The sequence below is a fragment of the Apteryx rowi genome, unplaced genomic scaffold (genome assembly GCF_003343035.1).
Source record: "Apteryx rowi isolate R43461 unplaced genomic scaffold, aptRow1 scaffold_2, whole genome shotgun sequence".
In the NCBI taxonomy this organism is placed as follows: domain Eukaryota; kingdom Metazoa; phylum Chordata; class Aves; order Apterygiformes; family Apterygidae; genus Apteryx; species Apteryx rowi.
In genome coordinates, this window is record NW_020448307.1 from 7,306,510 (window position 1) to 7,325,808 (window position 19,299).

A 19,299-nucleotide genomic window follows, 5' to 3' on the forward strand; every position below is an offset into this window, starting at 1 on the left:
CACGATCCAGTTGCCATGCAGCGAAGGCGGAGACGTTCAGACGAGAACGGAAAAAGAAAAGACACTTCTTTAAGCACCAGAAGGCGCCTCGTGGCTGCGAAGCCCCTCCGCTGTCCCTGCCCCCCTCCGTGTTTCCGGGTGGCCCCACAGCCCCACCAGGCATCGCAGGGGCATGAGGCCCTCGAGCAGTGGGGCAGGAACCAGGATAGTGCCCCGGGCGTGACAGGGCCCTCTCCAAGGAGCGGGGCTGGGCAGGGAGCAGCCCGCTGCGGTGCGACGCCCGTCCCCCCGGCCTCAGGCCGCGTCCGTCCCGCTAGGCTGCGGCTGAGGGGGGCTGAGGGCCGCCGAGGCCGGCCTGGCCTGGGTAGGCCCCACGAGGGGCTTCTTGGCGCCGGCCCCTTTAAGAACCAGGTGAGGGCACGTAGTCGTTTCCCCTTCCTCTTCCGCCCGGGCTCGGAATGGCGGCGTGCGCATGTGCCCCACCAGAACGCAACGAGCGGCGAGACCGGGGGCGGGTGAGGAGCGACGCTGGCCATTGGCGTTGAGGAGGGGCGCCCGGTGCGCATGCGCCGGCGGGAGTCTCGCCCCTGCTCCACTGCCCTCTCACCGCCGGCCCAGCCCCGCGCGCAGGCGTGCTGAGGAACGGAGGCGGCTTTCCCGCGAGCATGCGCAGTGGCTGCCCCCGCCCCGTTCCCAGCGTGCCTTGCGCGGTGAAGAAGCGGCGGCTGCAGGCTGGGGGCATTTTGTGTCCGCGATAGCAGCGGTTGAGAGACAAGATGGCGGCGGCGGCTGAGTGAGGGACCGGCGGCGGCCGGGACCCGGCGGAGCCAGCGGGCTTCGCGTTTTCCCTTCCCCTCCCCTCTCCCCTCCCCTTCCCCCGCATCAACTCGGTAGCCACCTCTCGCCTTTCTGGAGGGCGCCGAGAGCCGAGCGCTGCCCGGCCGGGGAGCGGGGCAGAGCCGCGGAGGGGGGCGCCCGCCGGAGGGGCCCGGCTGGAGCTGAGCGGCGGGGGACCAGCCTTTCTTTGTCTGCCCCCCCGCCCCCTTTCCCTCCCCGGCTCCCGGGCGGCGATAGAGCCCTCTTTCCTCCCACACTCCCGAGCCCCTCAGCGCCGGGAGGGCCCCTCAGCCGCCCCTCGCCATGGCGAGTAGCAGCGGCTCCAAGGCCGAGTTCATTGTCGGGGGCAAGTACAAGCTGGTGCGGAAGATCGGGTCGGGCTCCTTCGGGGACATCTATTTGGCGATCAACATCACGAACGGGGAGGTAAGGGCGGCACACTCTGCTCCAGCTCCTTGGGTCCGTCGGCGCGGTCCCCTCCGCACCGCGGGGGGAACTGGAGACCAGCGATCGCCTCCCCGAGGGCGGACTTGGAGCCGGGTTTCGTTCCTCTTCCCCTGCTGTCCCCTTCTCCGAGGCACCGGGCGAGCCCGTCTCGCCAGGGTGGCTAAGCCGCCTTCCCCGGGGTGGGGGAAAAGGGGCTTCCCTCGCCTGACGGCCTTCACCGCCAAGGGGATGGCGCTGCTCTTTCCGACAGCAGAGCCGTGCGGCCGTGGTCTCCCCCACCCAGCACTCGCATAGCTCACTTGTGAGCAGTATAGAGAGAAGACCACCATTGTGGGGAAAACATACTTTGTCTTTCATCAGCGGCCAGAGAAATCTCTCTTCCACCAATCATCTATCCCTCTCTCTCTGCTGGAGAACACTTTATTTTGTGTTCATCAACAATAAAGGTGAAAAATAAAGAAGATCCCCTATTTCTTCAGCTCTTTTCTCTTGTTTTTTCTTCCTCCCCCTCACTGCTCTGAGCTGTAAAGAAGAAACACCCACGTATGTTCTTCTCACTTGTATGGATCTGAAGACTTAACATCTCTAGATCAATTTCATTACCCGAGATGGATATTTATGTACAAATCWTCACAATATGGATTTTATTTGAAGACCCAACAAAACTCAGGATGTTGAGCACCAGCTGAGAGCTTAAAAAAATGTATCTTTGAAAGCAGTCATGGCAGGGTTGTGTGAGGGATAGTGAAGTTCTGTCCCCCTTAAACCTCAGTGGCAAGTCTGTGCTTGGTGGACACTCTGCTCTGATTCCTTGTTCCTTCTTACTGCAGGAAGTTGCTGTAAAGTTGGAGTCTCAGAAGGCTAGACATCCCCAGCTGCTGTATGAAAGCAAACTATACAAGATTCTGCAAGGAGGAGTTGGCATCCCACATATACGGTAGGAATCGTCCATATATGCCAGTACAGTTACTTTCCTTTAATGTTAGTGTGAGGTGGGACTTTGCCATTAAGAAGACATGATTTAATTTGGGAGAGATTGGGCTGGTCAGCAAAATGCTCCATGCCAAGCTTTACAATTACTTGGATTACTGCCCCTCTTCCCCCCCCCCCCCCCCCTACTTTTGCTTATTCATATTGTGCTTTGTGACTGGGATCTTCAGCAGTGCCTGAGATATGTGAAATTTTTATAGTGATTAGAACAGAGTGTGAGGCTGTTCAGGTGAGAGCTGATGTTCTTGGCAGGGTTGAGAGTTGGGAGCCGGTACTGGAAATGGCTGCTTTCTTTTGTCAGTTCTTTTTTTTTCTTTCTTTCGTTCGTTCTTTCTTGCTTGCTTTTTTTTTTTTTTTGTTCCAACATGTCTTCCTCCTCCGCTCAGAAAATGGCGGATGGACGTGATTAACCCTCCCCCTTCTCCTGTTGGGACAAGGGACGTGCTCAGGCATGTATCTTTTCCTTTCATAGTTATGTGCTGCAAGGCTTGAGACTGCATAGAACCTCAACCAAGAATGAAATGGCAGCCCCTTTCTGTTACCCGTAACAGATGCGTCACTTGGATTTCCGTACAGTTAAAGTGCCAAGATTAATCCCTCCCAATTGCTCGTTATGTGACTTCCTTGTTTAATATTCTGTCTGAAACTTTCACACAGTGTTTATTAATTTCCTGATGTAGAAAAAAAATTGCTACTGTTTCGGTAGAGCTCTAAGAGGAGTCACTTCTCTATTATTGAGTTGTTATACTAAGTAGTTTTAGCCACTGAATCTATGTATAAGAATAGATTAAATGAAACATAAGTCTTCTCCAGAGAGACTTTATCCAAGAGGGTATTTTTTTAAACTTCATTATTAATTATTTTAAAAGTTAGTATTTCTAATGTTTGCCCTATGTCATAAAGGGAATTGTTCTTTGAACTACAGAAGCAATTTTAATTTAGAAATTGAGTCAAACTGTGGGTTCCATTTAGCCTGTTAACCCTTCTCTCGCTTTGTAGTGTGTGTACATTTATGGATTGTGGTACATATTGTGCGGGACATAATGGTTTTCTTATTCTAGACTGTATATTAATTTAAAAAAAGCCTGTAACTTAAACCTGCATTTCTCAGGATAATAGCTTTTTTTTTCTCCTTTGAAAGCATGACTAGCTATAGTCCTGAATGAATGCTGGAATTTTACAACCAAGGAAGCAGTGTTGTCTTGGCCATCTGTCTTCTCCATTCAGTACGGCCTTGTGCAATGATAGAATAAATATACCTGTATGAAGCAGAATACTTATAGCTTAAAGAGTGGCTTGTGTGAAACCCAAAATTCAGTTTTTATTTTGGACTACAATTCCCTGCTTTTCTTCAAATGAGTACCTTTTTCACAACATTAAGAATAGAAATTGCATATTGGAAAGTCATCACAGTATAGTTACATGCTAAAACAGGGATAACTGGGAAAACAGCCAAAGCAAGTGGATATCTGGTGTTTCATCACAAAACTGGAAAAGCAAACATTTTTAAACTAAACTTTTTTGAAAAATAAACAAACCTTTGGTGCTATAATGAGACCTAAGGCATAATTTTTTCAACTTATGTAACAGAAGTGAAACAGTGTTAAAGGTATGCTGTTCAATTCTGTTAAAATGACCTTAAAAAAGCTTATTTCAAGCTGAGCTATTGGAAGTCATCTTACATGTTCCAAAAAAAAAAAAAAAAAAAGAAGTTTCTGCCTTCAGTTATATCAGTCATTTTTAAGGGTCATTCCCCCCCCCCCCCCGGGCGTTTGACAGTATTCTCTTATCTGACTTTGCTTTGTGTAACCATTGATTGTGGTTTAAAAGTCTCATCGCCAGAGAAGAACCAAAACTTTTTTTTGACATGCATTTCATGCCCACCCCCAGAGAAATAATGCAAGGTTACCAAAATCTGGATAAGAGTGGGCAGCTGAAACAATACTTGAAACTATTCAGATAGATTCTTAGACTTGCTGTGCTCAAGATGTTTAATCTGTTTGATAATGTGAACGAGTCTTAAAGATTTTCACTTTCAGATTCTCACAGTGTTAGTCTCCTTTTCGGTATTTGCCTAGAAAATTATCTTTCAGAATATTCTCGGAAATACCTGTTTGGTCTTAAGAAACTGCTTTGATTTGAATCTATTTGTATATATCAGACACTGCTTGACAGGTTCTCTGACTGTGCTTCTGTTACTAGTTGCCTTCTTGCTGTATGACATCTGTTGATGCTTGAAGAAATCTAGACTAGTATTTTATGTTTTCTTTCTTCTTGAAGAGGAAGCTGAGCAAGGTACCCAGCGCAGCTCTTGGGACAAACATTAAAGCATGATGTGTTCGGTAGAGTCAGAATCTATGGAACTCTGAATCTAAGGCGGACAGCTTGGCTTACAAAGAGAGATGTGTCACTGGGTGCTTAACAAGAATATGTCTTTGAATAGGTTATTACTCCAAAGTCAAATTACTGTGTGTATTGTTCCAGACAGCTCAAGCTTTTCTGACAAGCGTTGTTAGCAGAAACTAGGCTTGGAGAACGTATGACATTGTCCTTAGGTCACTTTGCATACGTAATTGATAATACGCCTTCTGCCATTGTTTTGTAATGGCATGCTGTCCAGTCAGAATGAGTTGTTCTTGGCTCAGTATATTTAGAAGGACAGAAATTTAGAAGGAAAGAAATTTGTACACTTTCAACAAATTTGTTAAAACTTCTCTAATGTGACACCCTTAAGAAATAACAGCATCATCCAATAGGTAGGACATTTGATAGATAAGTAAGAAATCGTCTTAGCTTTTGCCATTGCTGTGCTACGTAAGCTGGGGCCAGCAGCACCTTTATCTCAGTTCTGCAGATCTGGGAAACAGAGGCACATGATGCTGCATTTCTTATTTAAGGATTAGGGACTTGGTCTTCAGTTTCTATCTACATTAGTAATGCAGTGGCCAACACTGACTCACTAGAAGTTGCATTACATGGCTTTACATTAGTAAAGTGGTCTGTCTACTGTGGTTCTTTGGCTCGTGAAGCCAAAAGAAGAGATGAGGTAGGGATTGTTCCTTCAGTTCAGGCACCTGTTCTTAAAACTGAATTCTTCTGCCTTTTAGATGTGATTCCAAACTCAGTAATGATAAGATAGCATCTGGAGTGTCAYTTGAGTTATCTAGAACCAAGCAAAGTGTGGTGTGTGGGGGGGTTTTTTTTGTTTTGTTGTTTTTTTTATGGTAGTCCTTAAGGTTAACTTTAGCAGATTGTAAGAAAGATAATGAGCAAAATCTCAATTTTGGAGTGAAAAGGTATTTTTATATTGCTTCTGTGAGATTAACTGAGTTCTCCCCTGTTGTTGAGGGAGAACAAGGGGATTTGGTAATCCCGCTCTAGCAGAACACATTGTTTGGATACATAATTTAACAAAAATTGAGTTTGAGTTGTCTTAACTCTCAGAATATTGTAAACACTTTAGGACTTGGAAGGGAATCTTTAGCCTTCCTGCTTGCTGGAATAGTAGGGAAGATTCTGAACTTGTTTCAGAAGTTTCACAAAAATTTTATATAAATACTTTAGAGACTCTTGGTTGTCACTGTATGTTCTGGATGTGTAAATTTAGTTTATATTATTACCTTCATTTTTGACAAAAGGCTCTTGAACCAAGCTTAACATCCAACTGTCTGATCTGCCTTTAGGACACAATGCAAAGTCCACACTATTCTGGTAGGCTTAATCTCATTGTTTTGAGCCATCAGCTGTCTGTCTCTTTTTTCTTTTTTCTTTTCTTTTCAAAGGCAAAGCATTTTTGGCTGTAGTAGTCTTGTTAACTGGGCACTGATCCCATTGGTTTGGAATATCTGCCTTTGTACCCAAATTCTTGATTCTGGCTTGGAGGAATGAAGCAGTGTGTGTTTGTGTGGTGACTGTGTATTGTTTTTAGTGCAACTCTGTTAAAGCACTCTTGACAAGGGATTGTTTAATAAATTATCTGTGACAGTCATTCTTGATTTTTGCTGTTTGTGCTGTTTAACAGCTGTTCGTATCCTTTACGAAGAGAACTTTTAGGTATGCTTTCGGGTGTACCTTTCTTCTAAAAGAAAAGTTGGGTTCAGAGATTTTTCTCCTGACAACCTCTTGAGATAACTTATTTTGTAACCTATTTTCCAGTTGAAATGGGTGATACACTAGATCCAGCTGTGGCTATTTATGCAATGTATTAAAAATGTTGCATTTAAGGGCAGGAAGAAAGTCTAGTGAACAGATATTGCTTGTACTCTTGTGTAGGCAAGGCTGAAGAATTACATACAGTACCCAATTGCATGTGAAGCTAATTGAAGTGATATTAGAGTTTTTTTCATTTGTAGGTTCAAAAACTAGAACTACTGACGCAGCGATTTTTGCAACATTCTTTTGCAACCTTAAATAAATCCATCCTTACTTATTGGAACTTTTCAGTGTAGTAACTTACTTTTGAAGTTGGGAAATACCACTTTGTATCACTACAATCTTCTCAGTAGTGTAGCGTATTATAAAGTTGCTGATGAAAAGTCAAGAAATACACTTAAAATAAGTTTTTTTTGTTTGTTTGCTTGTTTGTTTTTTGTCCTTACTGGTCACTTAATGCAATATTGCTGGATAAGCCATTAATAACAGATTACTTATATTCGTCTCCACTGAGTAGTGTGCACAACGGAAAAACATGGTCAAATTTGGTGATTTTAGGGGTGTTCTCACAGTGGATTTTTCTTTGAGTACTTCAAATTTTGATTTTCTTAAGCAGTGCTTAAAAATCTGTAAATATACTTCTTTCAGACATTAATTTTAAACTGCTGTCTCAAGAACTTGATGCACCATGTAAAAACCTAAGAGAAAGATATGAAAACTTTTCTGTCTTCATTTCATTGGTAATATGGATACTTTCATCCAGGCATGCGAAGTAATAAGGAGGAAAGTTCTAGCAGTGGAGCCTCCTATTAATTAACCGTCTATTATTAATTAAGGCTGCATGCTGAAGGACAGAACCGCTGTAGTAGGTAACAGGAAGACTCTTGTTCTCATGGTTCAAAGCAGAGCTGAATGTTGGTCTTTGAAATGAATCTAAAAATTTTCTAGCAGGAGGATGGACATTTCTAAACAAAATCCTAATGTTTTGTAACAATTTAAAGTCCTGTCTTAAAGGTCCTCCCAGACTCTTGAGAAACAACCAAGATAGACCACAGTTTTAAAACAAATGAAGCTGTTTTTTTTTCTGATTCTCTTCCCTCAGCTGAACCTTTGCAGAAACAGATGTTAAAGTATGCAGTTTCAGTTCAGCATTAATCTGTTTGGAAGAGATGATCAGCAGCAGAAGCACTACTGACACAGTGTATTTTCCTCAGGAACGTTCCCTGTACATAATTCAGATTAATGGTTTACCTTCTCAGCTGAACTCGGCTTTCTGGCTTTTATGGAAGAAATTTGACTTATGTTCTCCTCACTTCCTACCAGCTGTTAATTTACCTCATTAAACAACTATCAAAGTAGCAAGTCAACTAGGTGGAAGTATGTATGCAACATATCACTAGGCAGCTGAAATGACCATATTGCTTAGGAGATGATTTGCATTGGCATACTTCATGTATTCATATTTCTCTCAAACTGTACAAAAAACGATAGTTTTATTTATAGAGCCCATCTAACTTCGTAACATAGTGTATTCATGCTGTGTCTTTATTTAGTACTTGGGTGGCCTAATTCATACTCACCATGGCAACTAACATTAGATGACATCTGCTAAATATTCTACTTCAGTATTTCAGTCATGCTATATTATGTTAAGTCCACTTATATTACTGACTCCTAGTTGGCTAACAGTTAACAAGTGCTTTTTCAGCTTCAGGGAAGATAAACTAGAAATATAAAATATGTGGCAATTTAGACCTGAATCTTATAACAGACTGCCTTCCTTATGTGTGTTGCCTCAATACCTGTTACAACTGAAAATAGTGTTTTGATACAGGCAGAATATATTTACCAATTTGCCTAAAGCATCTTTAATAGTCAGGAGATGTCTGCCCTGAGGAGTCTAGAACATAGGACCAGAAAGGACCACTTTAGTCATCCAGATTCAGCTCCTGTTTTAGACAACATACTATTCTTGTGAATCAGGCACAATGTTAAAACTTCCTAGGCAAGCACCCCAGTGCTCATGATTCTGTGGTTGGAGAGAACTTCTGTGCCTAACTATAAGTTTTCTTACCCGTGGTCAGTCAATTCCCACTTCTTTTTTTTATTATTATTATTATTATTACTACTATTACTTTTAATAGCCATCTCCCTCTTACAGTCTTCCCACCTTTACTTTCCCTGGACATATCTATAAAGAGCATTGCATAATTTAATGACTGCTGTGCTGAGCTCTTTGAACACATGATTGCAGGGATCACCACCTGCACATTCATACTTGTAGTCATTTTCTGTCCGTGTTCTGAATTTCCATCTTTGAATGTGGGTCACAGAGATTGCATGTGGAATGCAACATGAAGGCGCACCAGTGCCTTGAGCATTGGTACCAATGCTTCCCAGTTTATGTGCAAAATACCTGTGCTCCTATTTTTTTAGGATTACTTACTCTTTTCGGAGATGCCTGATATTAGGGCTGTATGATCGTAGGAAGGTCTGTGATATTCTCTTCAATCACATCATCTGACTAATGACTAGTTCAGAGACTTTTGTAGAAATGACTTAGTGCTTGCAGAAATGGAATGCCGTTTGAGTGTTCATTTGGTTTCCTGTAGGATGTCTGAATCCTATATGTTTGTGAGGCTTTTCAGGCTTGCATGTTCACCCTCATGTGCCTGCTGACTTGTCAAGCTTATTAGTAAGGTTATCTCAGGTGATTCCAGTAGTAAGTTCTTTACAGCTTGCTTGTTCACTGTAAATTATTTTCCTTGTAATAGTTTTACTATCCACTCTTAATTCTTCTGATAATCTCCATTGTTGGCATATGAGCTGTTCCATTTGGTGTTTGAAAGCCAAAATGCTGAGAAACTAATTGCATAGGGCTCGTCAGAGTAGTTATATGGTAGAATAGTAACAAATGATAATAGTGGACAAAGTTAATGAAATATCAAAGAAATCCAAATCTTCCTTTTTTTTGAATGTGAACATGGTGATTTCTGGATGCTTTATTATATCAGTATTGCAAGAAGTTTTTGATTCAAGAATTCTAAATGTTTGAGTTGTTAACTATCCAAGTCTTGTCAAAATAGCATTGTACCTTCTTGCAGTTAGGCATCAAGAGATATTTCCTGTCTCAAGTATTAACACAGTCACCTTCTTAGTTCTCTTTGTAATTCTAGTCTGCCTTTTCCCAACCACCACTGGCGTAATTAGAGATCATAGCTGATCTGACAGAAGCTTTTAGCAGAGAATAGGTTAGTTGGAAAAACAGCTGCTGTCAGAAGAGAACTTTTATTAAGCTGGAACAAAATACAGTCTTGTTGTAGATGCATTTGTGTTGCATTGTAGGAATACTTTGCTGTGACAGYGAACTGATGTTCTGGTTAAGTCTCGAATACAGCTGTGGACAAAATGACATGTTCCATAATGGTGGCCTTTGCTGCCCTAATGGTTTAAGAATAAGTGAGTTTTGGGTTGTGTGGTTGGTGTCTTTTAACCAGTGAGCAACAGTTATACAGGTATTCAGTGCTTGAGTTAATCTTGATCTGAACTTGAGATGTTTCAAACAAGTTTCCTGTATCCTTTTCTGCTCTTCAAGATTTGAGCAGTTTATACGGTTTTGATAGTTATACGGCTTTTGTTGCTATTACAAGTATTAACATAATATGTAACTATGGTGCAGGATTAAGCAATTGGATATCTTGCAGAACTATAAAAGTGGTACAGTAGTCTGAAACTGGGCCTATAATCTCATATCCTGTTCTTTCTGGATTCTGTTATAGTTAGCAAACAGAGGTCAGTGAAGGGGGCTAGCCTGTATCAACTCAACCTTTTCGAAGGAAGAAATACCAAACATAAAGAGAACACTGTGATAACCAAATGAAATGTTTTCTCAATAAAAATCTATTCACCTTTTCTCAAATACCATTTCTTTTGTTATTGACATTGTTTAGGAAATATGCAGTTGCTGAAGTAGACATCATACAATTTTTGAAAGATCTCTGAAGACAGACAAGGATTATAAGTTTGGGTAGACCTGAATACACTATTTGCTACTAAGTGCTAGATGTGCATCAATACTTCACTTGCTTGCCTCAAGGTTAGTCAAGGGAATAAAAAGCATGAGTTTGAGTAAACATTGACATGTGTCATATGATCTGGCATAATGCCCACTTGACTGTATAAGATTTGGAAACCAAATAGTTCTAAACCACTGTATTGTGTGCCTTACTTGTTAAGCATGGAGGTACAAATACTGAAATTCAGGACATTACAAAAAGTTTCAGCTGTGTGCATATACTGGACTGTATATCAGGCTGCTGAACCACATGATTTGGAAACTTGCTGACATGGTGAGTCTTAGTCATTCAAATTAGAAAGTAACTGAAGTCAAATCGACATCACTGTGCTGGACCTTTAACCATGATTTGACAGGAAGCTTCGTAAATGGTATTTACTGTATCCTAACTGAATTATTAAACTGATCTGTAGTCTTAGATAAGACCAGGAAGGGTGACAAAGCATTTTCATACATGAATGAGCCTGGGCCTACCTTATGGCTTACATATGTACCAGAGTTCTTAACAGTTACGTCAGCTATTATTGTATTGCTACCTGTTTGAGCCTAACTGTTGGCTCTTTCTAAAAATATTGTCTTGCTAATGTTTTTTGAAGCCTTTGGTAATGTCTTCTACTGCTAATCTTCAGGAAAGTCAATAATACACAGTTTGCAGGGTTTTGATGTAACAAATGGGTATAAGTGGACCTGTGATACAGAATCAAAATTCCCCTTTTAGGAAATATATCCTACTGAGACATACTCACTATGGGAGTGAATTGGAGAAAGTCCCGTCCGTCCGTCCCCCCCCCCCCCAAAATGACACATGGTGTGAGTTTGGGAAATTAATGTGAAGAGTCATTACCCACTCAAATTGTACTGTCAGGTAGTTAAATCTTAGTCCCATTTTTCACTCCCACCAAACCACCCCTGCCTAAAATGTATTGCTGCTGTTGCTTCCTCAACTTCAGTATGAGAGTTAGAGGATCAATTTCTATACTCCCCCCCCCAAAAAAAAAAAATGCCGTGGAGCTCTAATAGACATGTGGAGAACTTGTGTTCTGATGCTGGTAGCATCTAATAGTTGCCTAGGAATTTATATATATTACTCCTTTATGTCTTGTGGTTCGTATTAGTAATTTGCTCCAAATATCATTGGCTGATGCAGTGTTAGGACTTCTGGAGATTTCTATTTGAGAGATTAGTATTTCAGAGATGCTCTCATCTTGTTGCCATAATGTTTTAGACCTTGACTTGTTGTACCACAAGTGTTAAAACTTACGTGCTGAACTGTTCTGAATTTGTGCTCATCTGTAATGTGTACTTGTATGCCATCTTACATTGATTATATGAATATGGGAGTAAAGAGTACTTGCCAAGGTCTTATGCATCATGAGTATAATTTCCAAGGTTTCCTAACAAGAGCCAAGACTTTTAACACTTTTACTCTGCCAGTAGTAGCAGCCACTAGACAGACTTTGAATGGACATGATTTAGCCTTATTAATCCCATTTACCGTGGAAACATTCTAAGGAAATGAAAGCTTACATGCAATGTTGGCAAAGTAGATAAAGCACAAGTTACTTAATATAGTAGTAGAAGTTTCAGTGGCCAATAGTGAAATGAAATAGACGGAAGAACTTTTCTGTGTAAGGAATTACTGGCAGGTAAATATAAAGATGAATTGTTAAGAGGTCTCAGCTTACTGCTTTGTCTGGCAGAGTTTGCTTTCCAACAGTACAAAATGGTCAGGTGATTAAAATTTTGTTGTGTGTATGCAGAAGTAGGCCAAATGGAGGTTGTGCAATCAACCTGAATACTGCACTTACTATCCAGAGAGATTGCTGTAGAGGAACCAAATACTTTTCAAATGTAGCTCCCTGGGTAGGCTTCACTTTCTTCAGTTTTACTTTTTTTTGTGATGCTGTAACTAAATTTTCTTAGTTGAAGGCAATTGCTTGATCTTTTTCCCTTATGCTGCAGTCTCTTGGGCGTTGAACTGTTACTGTACTAAATAATTAGTACCTGAATTCGGCTTTCATTTCTCAAAGAAAAAACTGTTTTATCTAGGTCTTGATTTACACTTCAGAATGCTTGGATTCAGCTTAGCTTATTCTTTCAGACTTGTTCACAACAAAGCTAAACTTCATATGGCAAAATAACTAGACAGCTCATTCTTTCGGTCCAGTTTTCATTATTCTGGCTTACCATAATGTTTCACTTTGAACGGTGACGTACTGAGGTGTTCGTGTAACCTTGTCAAAACTACTCAGCAGTTTGCATAGGTGACTTTGTAGGAATCAAGAAGTAGACTTGCAGGCATGTTCAGGAATTCCTGAACTGAAGCTGGTGTGTAGTTGAACACGAGCTTTTCTTAACAGTATCTAATTTTGACTCTTTCCCCATCTCTACATAATATTGTATTTGTAAAATATTTCTCTTGGTTGCTTTTGCAGTTAGAACTAATTTCTGATCACTCCTTAAAAGGGCCTGTCTATGCAGAACTCTTCAGCCTAAAAAATGTGCAAGTTTGGTAGCTCGGTGTCAGATTCCAGTGTGAATGTTAACCTTTTCATAAATTATAGACTTTCTCAAATAATACCATACAGCATAGTTTCCCAGTTGAGTCACTTGTAACTCTTGTAAATCATAGTACTTTTAATGAATTTTTAGAAGTCAAAAAACTGACAAAATGAACTCACCAGTACTGTAAGTACTAACACATTGGAAGCATTTAATTTGAATGACTGTTTTCAAAATACATAGCTTCAGCCTCTTGACATAGGGGATGAAAAAGACTCCTAGACTGACCTGTAAGGCTATATGTAGGCTGCAGACCATACTGACTTTATAATGCATTGTTTAAAAACTTGATAAAAGTGCATGGTTTCTACCAGAACCCTGACAGTGGGAAGATACAGGCCACTAATCCCCAAACTGAATCTGATTATAGAATCTTTCCATTGCTTTTTGAAAACATTTTACTTTACTAACCTGACAATTTGCTTGGAATCCTTTGCAAGAGTATCAAGGAATTTGTCAATTTTCAGTGGTAACTTTATCTTCCAGGCAACCACGCATTAGTCTTAATGCCTATGAGCTGGGGTTAAGCTGAAGTGCTTCCCCCTTCCCCCCCCTTCATCTGCAGGCTCTAATGGGGTATATTCTTGGGTATCTTAGCTTCACCGCTGTTACTGGAAACCTCAAATCTCTTCCAGGAGGCAGTTGCTTATTGCCTAATCCGTTGACTGCTGGTACTACGTCCTTGTAAAAGGATGTCTCTGCTAGGCAGCCTTCTGGCCAGTAGGGTGTCAAATCTTTGCAGTGATATGCTGCTCAGCACAGCTTCATAGACAGTATTTCGCACCCCCCCCCCCCACTTAACTGTAGCTGTCTGGAATGTGCAGAAGGACTTTAAGGGGAGAGTATTCAGGTTCTGTCCTTCAGTACCCAATTTGAAGTGTTGGAATTCACAGCTGAGACTTGAACAAGTAGAAGGTGTGATTCCAGTCCTTCTCAGGCTGCTTACAGGGTGAAATACTCTCCTTCCTGTTGCAGATAAAGCAAGACAGTACAATGATGCAAATGCTATCCATTGATTGGAAGGAAGAATATGGATGGGAGGCCTCTGCTCATCCTGACAGCATATATATCTTTTAAATATTTCTTCCCTTGCCCAGAGTTGACAGAACAGACACAGGTGGATGTCACAGTCTGCTTGGTTGTGATGGAAGGGGTGTGTGTGTGTATGTGTATATTGCTATAACTTTTTTTTTTTGACATTTAAGTGTTTCTTGTATGGTGCGGCAAACCTAGTAAAGAGTCTTTATCATCTACTTAATAGGAGAGGAGAACTTGATTGCCATCATGCTTGGTACTTTCGGTTAGCTGTTAAATTTGGATGAATGATAGTATTTGAGCTATCTGCATGAGCTGCTTTGGTCTGTTGCAGGGAAGTCATACCTGAAAATAAAGCTAAAGAATTTGAGCAAAGTTTCTATGAAGTTGAATAATACAGGAAACAATGTTAGGAATGTAAGGTGTCCTGCAGATGAGTTTCAAGTCAGACTTCTTGCACTGACAGCTCAGTATATTGATATCTGATGGCTTCTGCTTTGGTTGCTTTTTAATTATGGTATGTGGTATTTCAGTTGCTGCTAAAACTTAAAAATTGAAGCATATTCTCTTAACTGAAAATTAAATTCACACACTCTTTTCAATTGAGATATTCTGTTTTGACCTCAGATTTTGCTTCCAGGAAAAATAAATGATATCACTGGCTCCATTTTTTAATATTTTTAATCAGCTTTCTAAATTGATGCTTATTCCTGTAGAATATTCCCCTATACAAAAAGAAGGGGGCGAGTGTCTCCTATCAGAGTAACTGGAAAGTAAAGTGCCTCGATGCTGATTTTAGTTGGTCTGTCTGTGAACAGAAGTTAACTGAACTTACACTGGCACTGACAGCTGTTTTCTGAGACTTGATGGCAAGAAGCTTAAAATGGAACTCATCCAGCTGAGAGTTCAGCGCAACTTGCTTAGAAGTAATAGGATACATCTTTTATAATTGTTATTCTCCTAGAAACTCAAAGGCTTTAGCACGAGGATTTTGAAATATTTGATGCTCTAGAACTGTATGTTGTATTCCACAACTCCATTTTGAGGATGGCTGTATTTGTATGTTTAGAAGTATGGTAACTGTCTCTGCCACTTGATAATAGTTGAGCTGCTTGGCTCACTAATGTTTACTAATGGCTAAGGTTCAAATTTGTAAGATTTCTGCTAATACTGAATAATTTTCTTTGTTGTAGGTGGTATGGTCAAGAAAAGGATTATAATGTTCTAGTTATGGATCTTCTTGGTCCCAGCCTTGAAGACCTTTTCAACTTCTGTTCGCGCAGGTTTACGATGAAAACAGTACTTATGTTAGCAGACCAGGTATGTACAAATGTTACTGTAAGGAATTTAAAAACCCTTAAATATTTTCTGCAACATGATTCCTTTCAGGTGGGTTAAATAATGTGTGATGCTGTATTCTGTATAGTGAAGTAAACACTTGACCTATAAAGGAACAAAGTAATGGGAAGCTTCTGTGTGCTGTGGCATACCTAGGTCTGCAGGAAGAGTGCAGCACAGATACTTACTCTTTGACGCTGCAAATCGAGCAGGCGTGGTTTTAATGAAGTATTGAGAATAATATTTAGAGTAGATTAACTCCTAAGATCAGTAGTGGGGTGGTGGTAGAAGGTAAAGCAGTCTTCAATTCTGGTTTGATCTGGTTCAGTGAAAACCTGTGAAGTGTTGACAAATGGGCAACGTGCAGGTCTACGCATCTGTTCTCACTGAATGTCACCATCCACACAACCTCCTGTTCTATTTCTTGTACCAGAGCATGAGCTAATAACTGGTTTGGCTGTTACAGTACTTAAGACAGCTCTTTAAATTGCTAGTGGAGTTGCTACTCTTTGCTTCAGACTTAAGCTAGGCCTTTAAAACTGAGCTCTGATACTCAAGGTATCAGGAATGTCTAGATTTCACCTTTTCTGACAATTTACTTTTTTTGAACTTGGTCATGAGAGTACAGTGTTTGAAATGCTCAGCCATATTTATTCTCTTACTATTTAGTACTGTGTTCAGTTACTTTAGAAGACAATAAAGGATTCTCGAGTTGAGTTTTCAGTGGTAGTTTAAATTTCACCTAATATTATCCAATTGATGTTAGTACCAAATTGTCACTTAGCCAGGTGGTCATAGAATCCCAGGCTCTTAGCCAAGGAAGTTCACAGTGTTTGTATGGAGACAAAGGTCAGCTGTCCCTTTTCTCAGCTGCTTTTTGACTGATACACTTGCTTTAGAAAGAATTGTTCACTTAGCTAGAGTCAGGATAATACAGCATCTTCAGGACATCTATATGGCTTTCTTGTAGTTTTCCTTTATATGATAAACACTAATCAGTTATCATCTGGGAACATACAGATAGGCTGTATGATATCATTGCAAGAAACTGACTCTTAGGACACAGTTCAGTAGAACTGCTGTAACATACTTAAACTCACTGAAGACTTTATGAAGTATGTCTTAGTTAAAAAGCTGTACCACTGACACATGTGCTGCGATCTAGTACATAGGAAACAACATCGCTGTATATGATGATGTGGAAGTGCCATAATTTCTTTGCATCTTCATTGCTGGCTGTTCTTGGATCACGGTAGCCCAGCTATGACAGTGTGGCCCACACTGTCAAGTTGTTACTTGCTATGTGAAAACTGTGTTAACTGGAAAAGTGATGCTTGGAACAGGATGAATGAGTAACAGTTGAAAAAAGAGTTTTAAAATTGTTTTTGTGGTAGGTATTTAAAACCTTTGTTTTGAACTACAGTTTTAAAAGAAATTATTCACTAATGGGATATCACAGACAAACTAGAATGTCTGGGAAGTAGTTTCAGGCATTTGATCTGCCAGTTCCTGACCAAGATTATATGATTTCTTTAAATGGCTTAATACTTACGAAATGCATTTCTTTGAACAGTCTGAGAAAAGACTTGGTTTTCATTTAGCAAGTATCTTGTCATATTTGGTTAATAAATCAAACTTCTAGGCTTAACTTGCAGAGAAAGACAGCACTAGAAAGTCATGCTTTATTTCAAGCTTAAGTGAATTGTATTGCTGTCATTGAAATCTTAACTGTTCTTTTTTTGCAGATGATCAGTAGAATTGAATATGTGCACACAAAGAATTTTATACACAGAGACATTAAACCAGATAACTTCCTAATGGGTATCGGGCGTCACTGTAATAAGGTTAGTTGAATGCTTTTTGCTTGGATGATCCAAAGAGAATGGCTATGATAGACTTTATTCTAGCTGCATAGCTTTTTTAAAACTCATTGCTGAATTGATGTTTTGGATGCTAAAGCCATAATTCTTTGGTGCAAGAACTTGGATTTCCCAGTGTCTACTGCCAAATGCAGTGGTATACACATATGGGTCTCTCGCCCACCCTGTGAGATGGACTTGACTGCAAGGTGGTTTCTAGGCTTGCAACAAGATTATAAACTAAGCCTAGAGAATACCTGGCTACTTTTCTCAATGATGGTATTTCATTATTGAGATAACTACTGTAATAGCATTTTTTTTTTCCTTAATATTAAGTTAAGATTTAACTTTGGCTTTGGGACTGACTTCCTGCGATGAAAAGAATTCGTGCCAGCGTGGGAGCTCCTGAGCTACCAGTCATCAAGGCATTAAAGATTGCAGTGACTGGTAAAGAGACCTCTTCAGCCATGAGAATTGTGGATATGACTAACAGTCAATGTGTAGATAAATCATTGTCTTTATAAATAAATGAATTTGTGCAAATACGTTGATGGAAAACTGTTAAGATGTAGAGTAGCTGAATATGTTGTACAACAAAAACTGCTCTCAATGAACTTTATGATGTGAAGAGTAGTGGGAGGGGGAGGTACTGAGGTGGTTAAATTTGTTTGAATGGGTAAACTTAGTCAGAAGTGCATGTTTCCAGTTGAAAACCTTACATAGAAAAGTACTGTTTTTTGTTTTGTTTTTTATTTTTATTTTTAGTTCTCGAGTGAAATGCTTAATCTTGCAATTTGTGTGTCGAGCTCGGGCAGACAGGCAGCATTGGCAATGCATTAAGCATGCTACTTAATAGAAATTAACTTAAGGACAAATGTACATGATCAAGCTGTTTATTGGAAGCAAGATTCCCACTTCTGTTCTCTATATGCCATCAGAGAATGTCTATGGTCTTTAGGCACTACTAGTATTTAAAATGTTTACCTTTGTTTGCCTGTATGAATGCCAACTTCAGGGCCATGAACATTAGAAGGGGAAAACTTGATTAACATGAGATTATGCTCTTATCTGAAGAGGTGCAATGCACTGGATGTTCAGTTTTAACGATGTTGGAAAAGTTTGTAACAGTCCAAATGAGAGGTAGTTTTCATGTAATCCTGTTGCTATTAAACTTTCTTGTTCCCAAGTTTCATACTTTCACTCTGTAGAGCTCTATTTTTCTCTGCTGTGCTGAGCATTTAGGCTCCTTAATTTTCTGGCATGACTTAGCAGTATAACTAGAAAATTTTAATTTTTTCCTAATCTTAGCATCTGATTTCCAAGCGTTCTTTTTTGGGCCATTTTTCTCTACTTTTGCACAGTCATGCTGGGTTGGCATTGCTGCGCTTTGTTTTGTCTCGACATGGAATAATGGCCTAGAAAATGCTGCTGTACTTATTTTAGTAGAAGAACGCATTAGATTTGCATCAGCTGAAATGGAAAACCAAAATTGCCTGTAAACCATGATTTTTCAGTTTCTTCCATATGTAGATTAGTTAGGGAGCCACACAATGATACTCTGATAAACACTTTCTGTGAGCATGGGCTTCATTTACTGATGCAGGGTTTAAGAGATAAGGGAGATAGTTCTTGACAGAAGTGCAGAATGATTGGTTTACACATTTGGTTATGCAAAATGAGAAATGAGTTGCTTCAGTTTGGAACTAATAGATGCTTTATCTAGATAGCACTTGGCACCACACAGTATTTATTTTGTTTCTTTTTGTAGTTAAGTGTAGTTTGGGGTTGTTGTTGTTGTTTTTTGTTTTTGTTTTTTTTTAAAGCTGTCCACACACTGCTTAAAGATACATCAGCCACAAAGACTAGAATAGCATGGTAATCTTGTTCCAGTAGCTTCCTGTCAGTTATATTTTAAAAATACAAACAAAATTAATTGATTTTTTTCAAATTTTTAATTTGATGATTGGGAGAGATTTTGCTCCCTCCATAAAAGGTAAATTTTCA

The 19,299-nt window shown here is 40.1% G+C and overlaps 1 protein-coding gene across 5 annotated transcripts in view; it reads left to right on the top strand.

The window, feature by feature from the left end:
* Positions 1-691: 691 nt before the first annotated feature.
* CSNK1A1 (casein kinase 1 alpha 1) overlaps positions 692-19,299 on the top strand; it is a 37,032-nt gene continuing 18,424 nt past the window's right edge. For all 5 annotated transcript variants that reach the window (XM_026063082.1, XM_026063084.1, XM_026063085.1 and 2 more), the window contains exons 1-4: positions 692-1,263; positions 2,115-2,221; positions 15,292-15,418; positions 17,182-17,280. In XM_026063082.1, the coding sequence (XP_025918867.1) occupies positions 1,141-1,263; positions 2,115-2,221; positions 15,292-15,418; positions 17,182-17,280 (456 nt within the window). In that variant the 5' untranslated portion in view covers positions 692-1,140. The remainder of the gene's footprint in view (positions 1,264-2,114; positions 2,222-15,291; positions 15,419-17,181; positions 17,281-19,299) is intronic.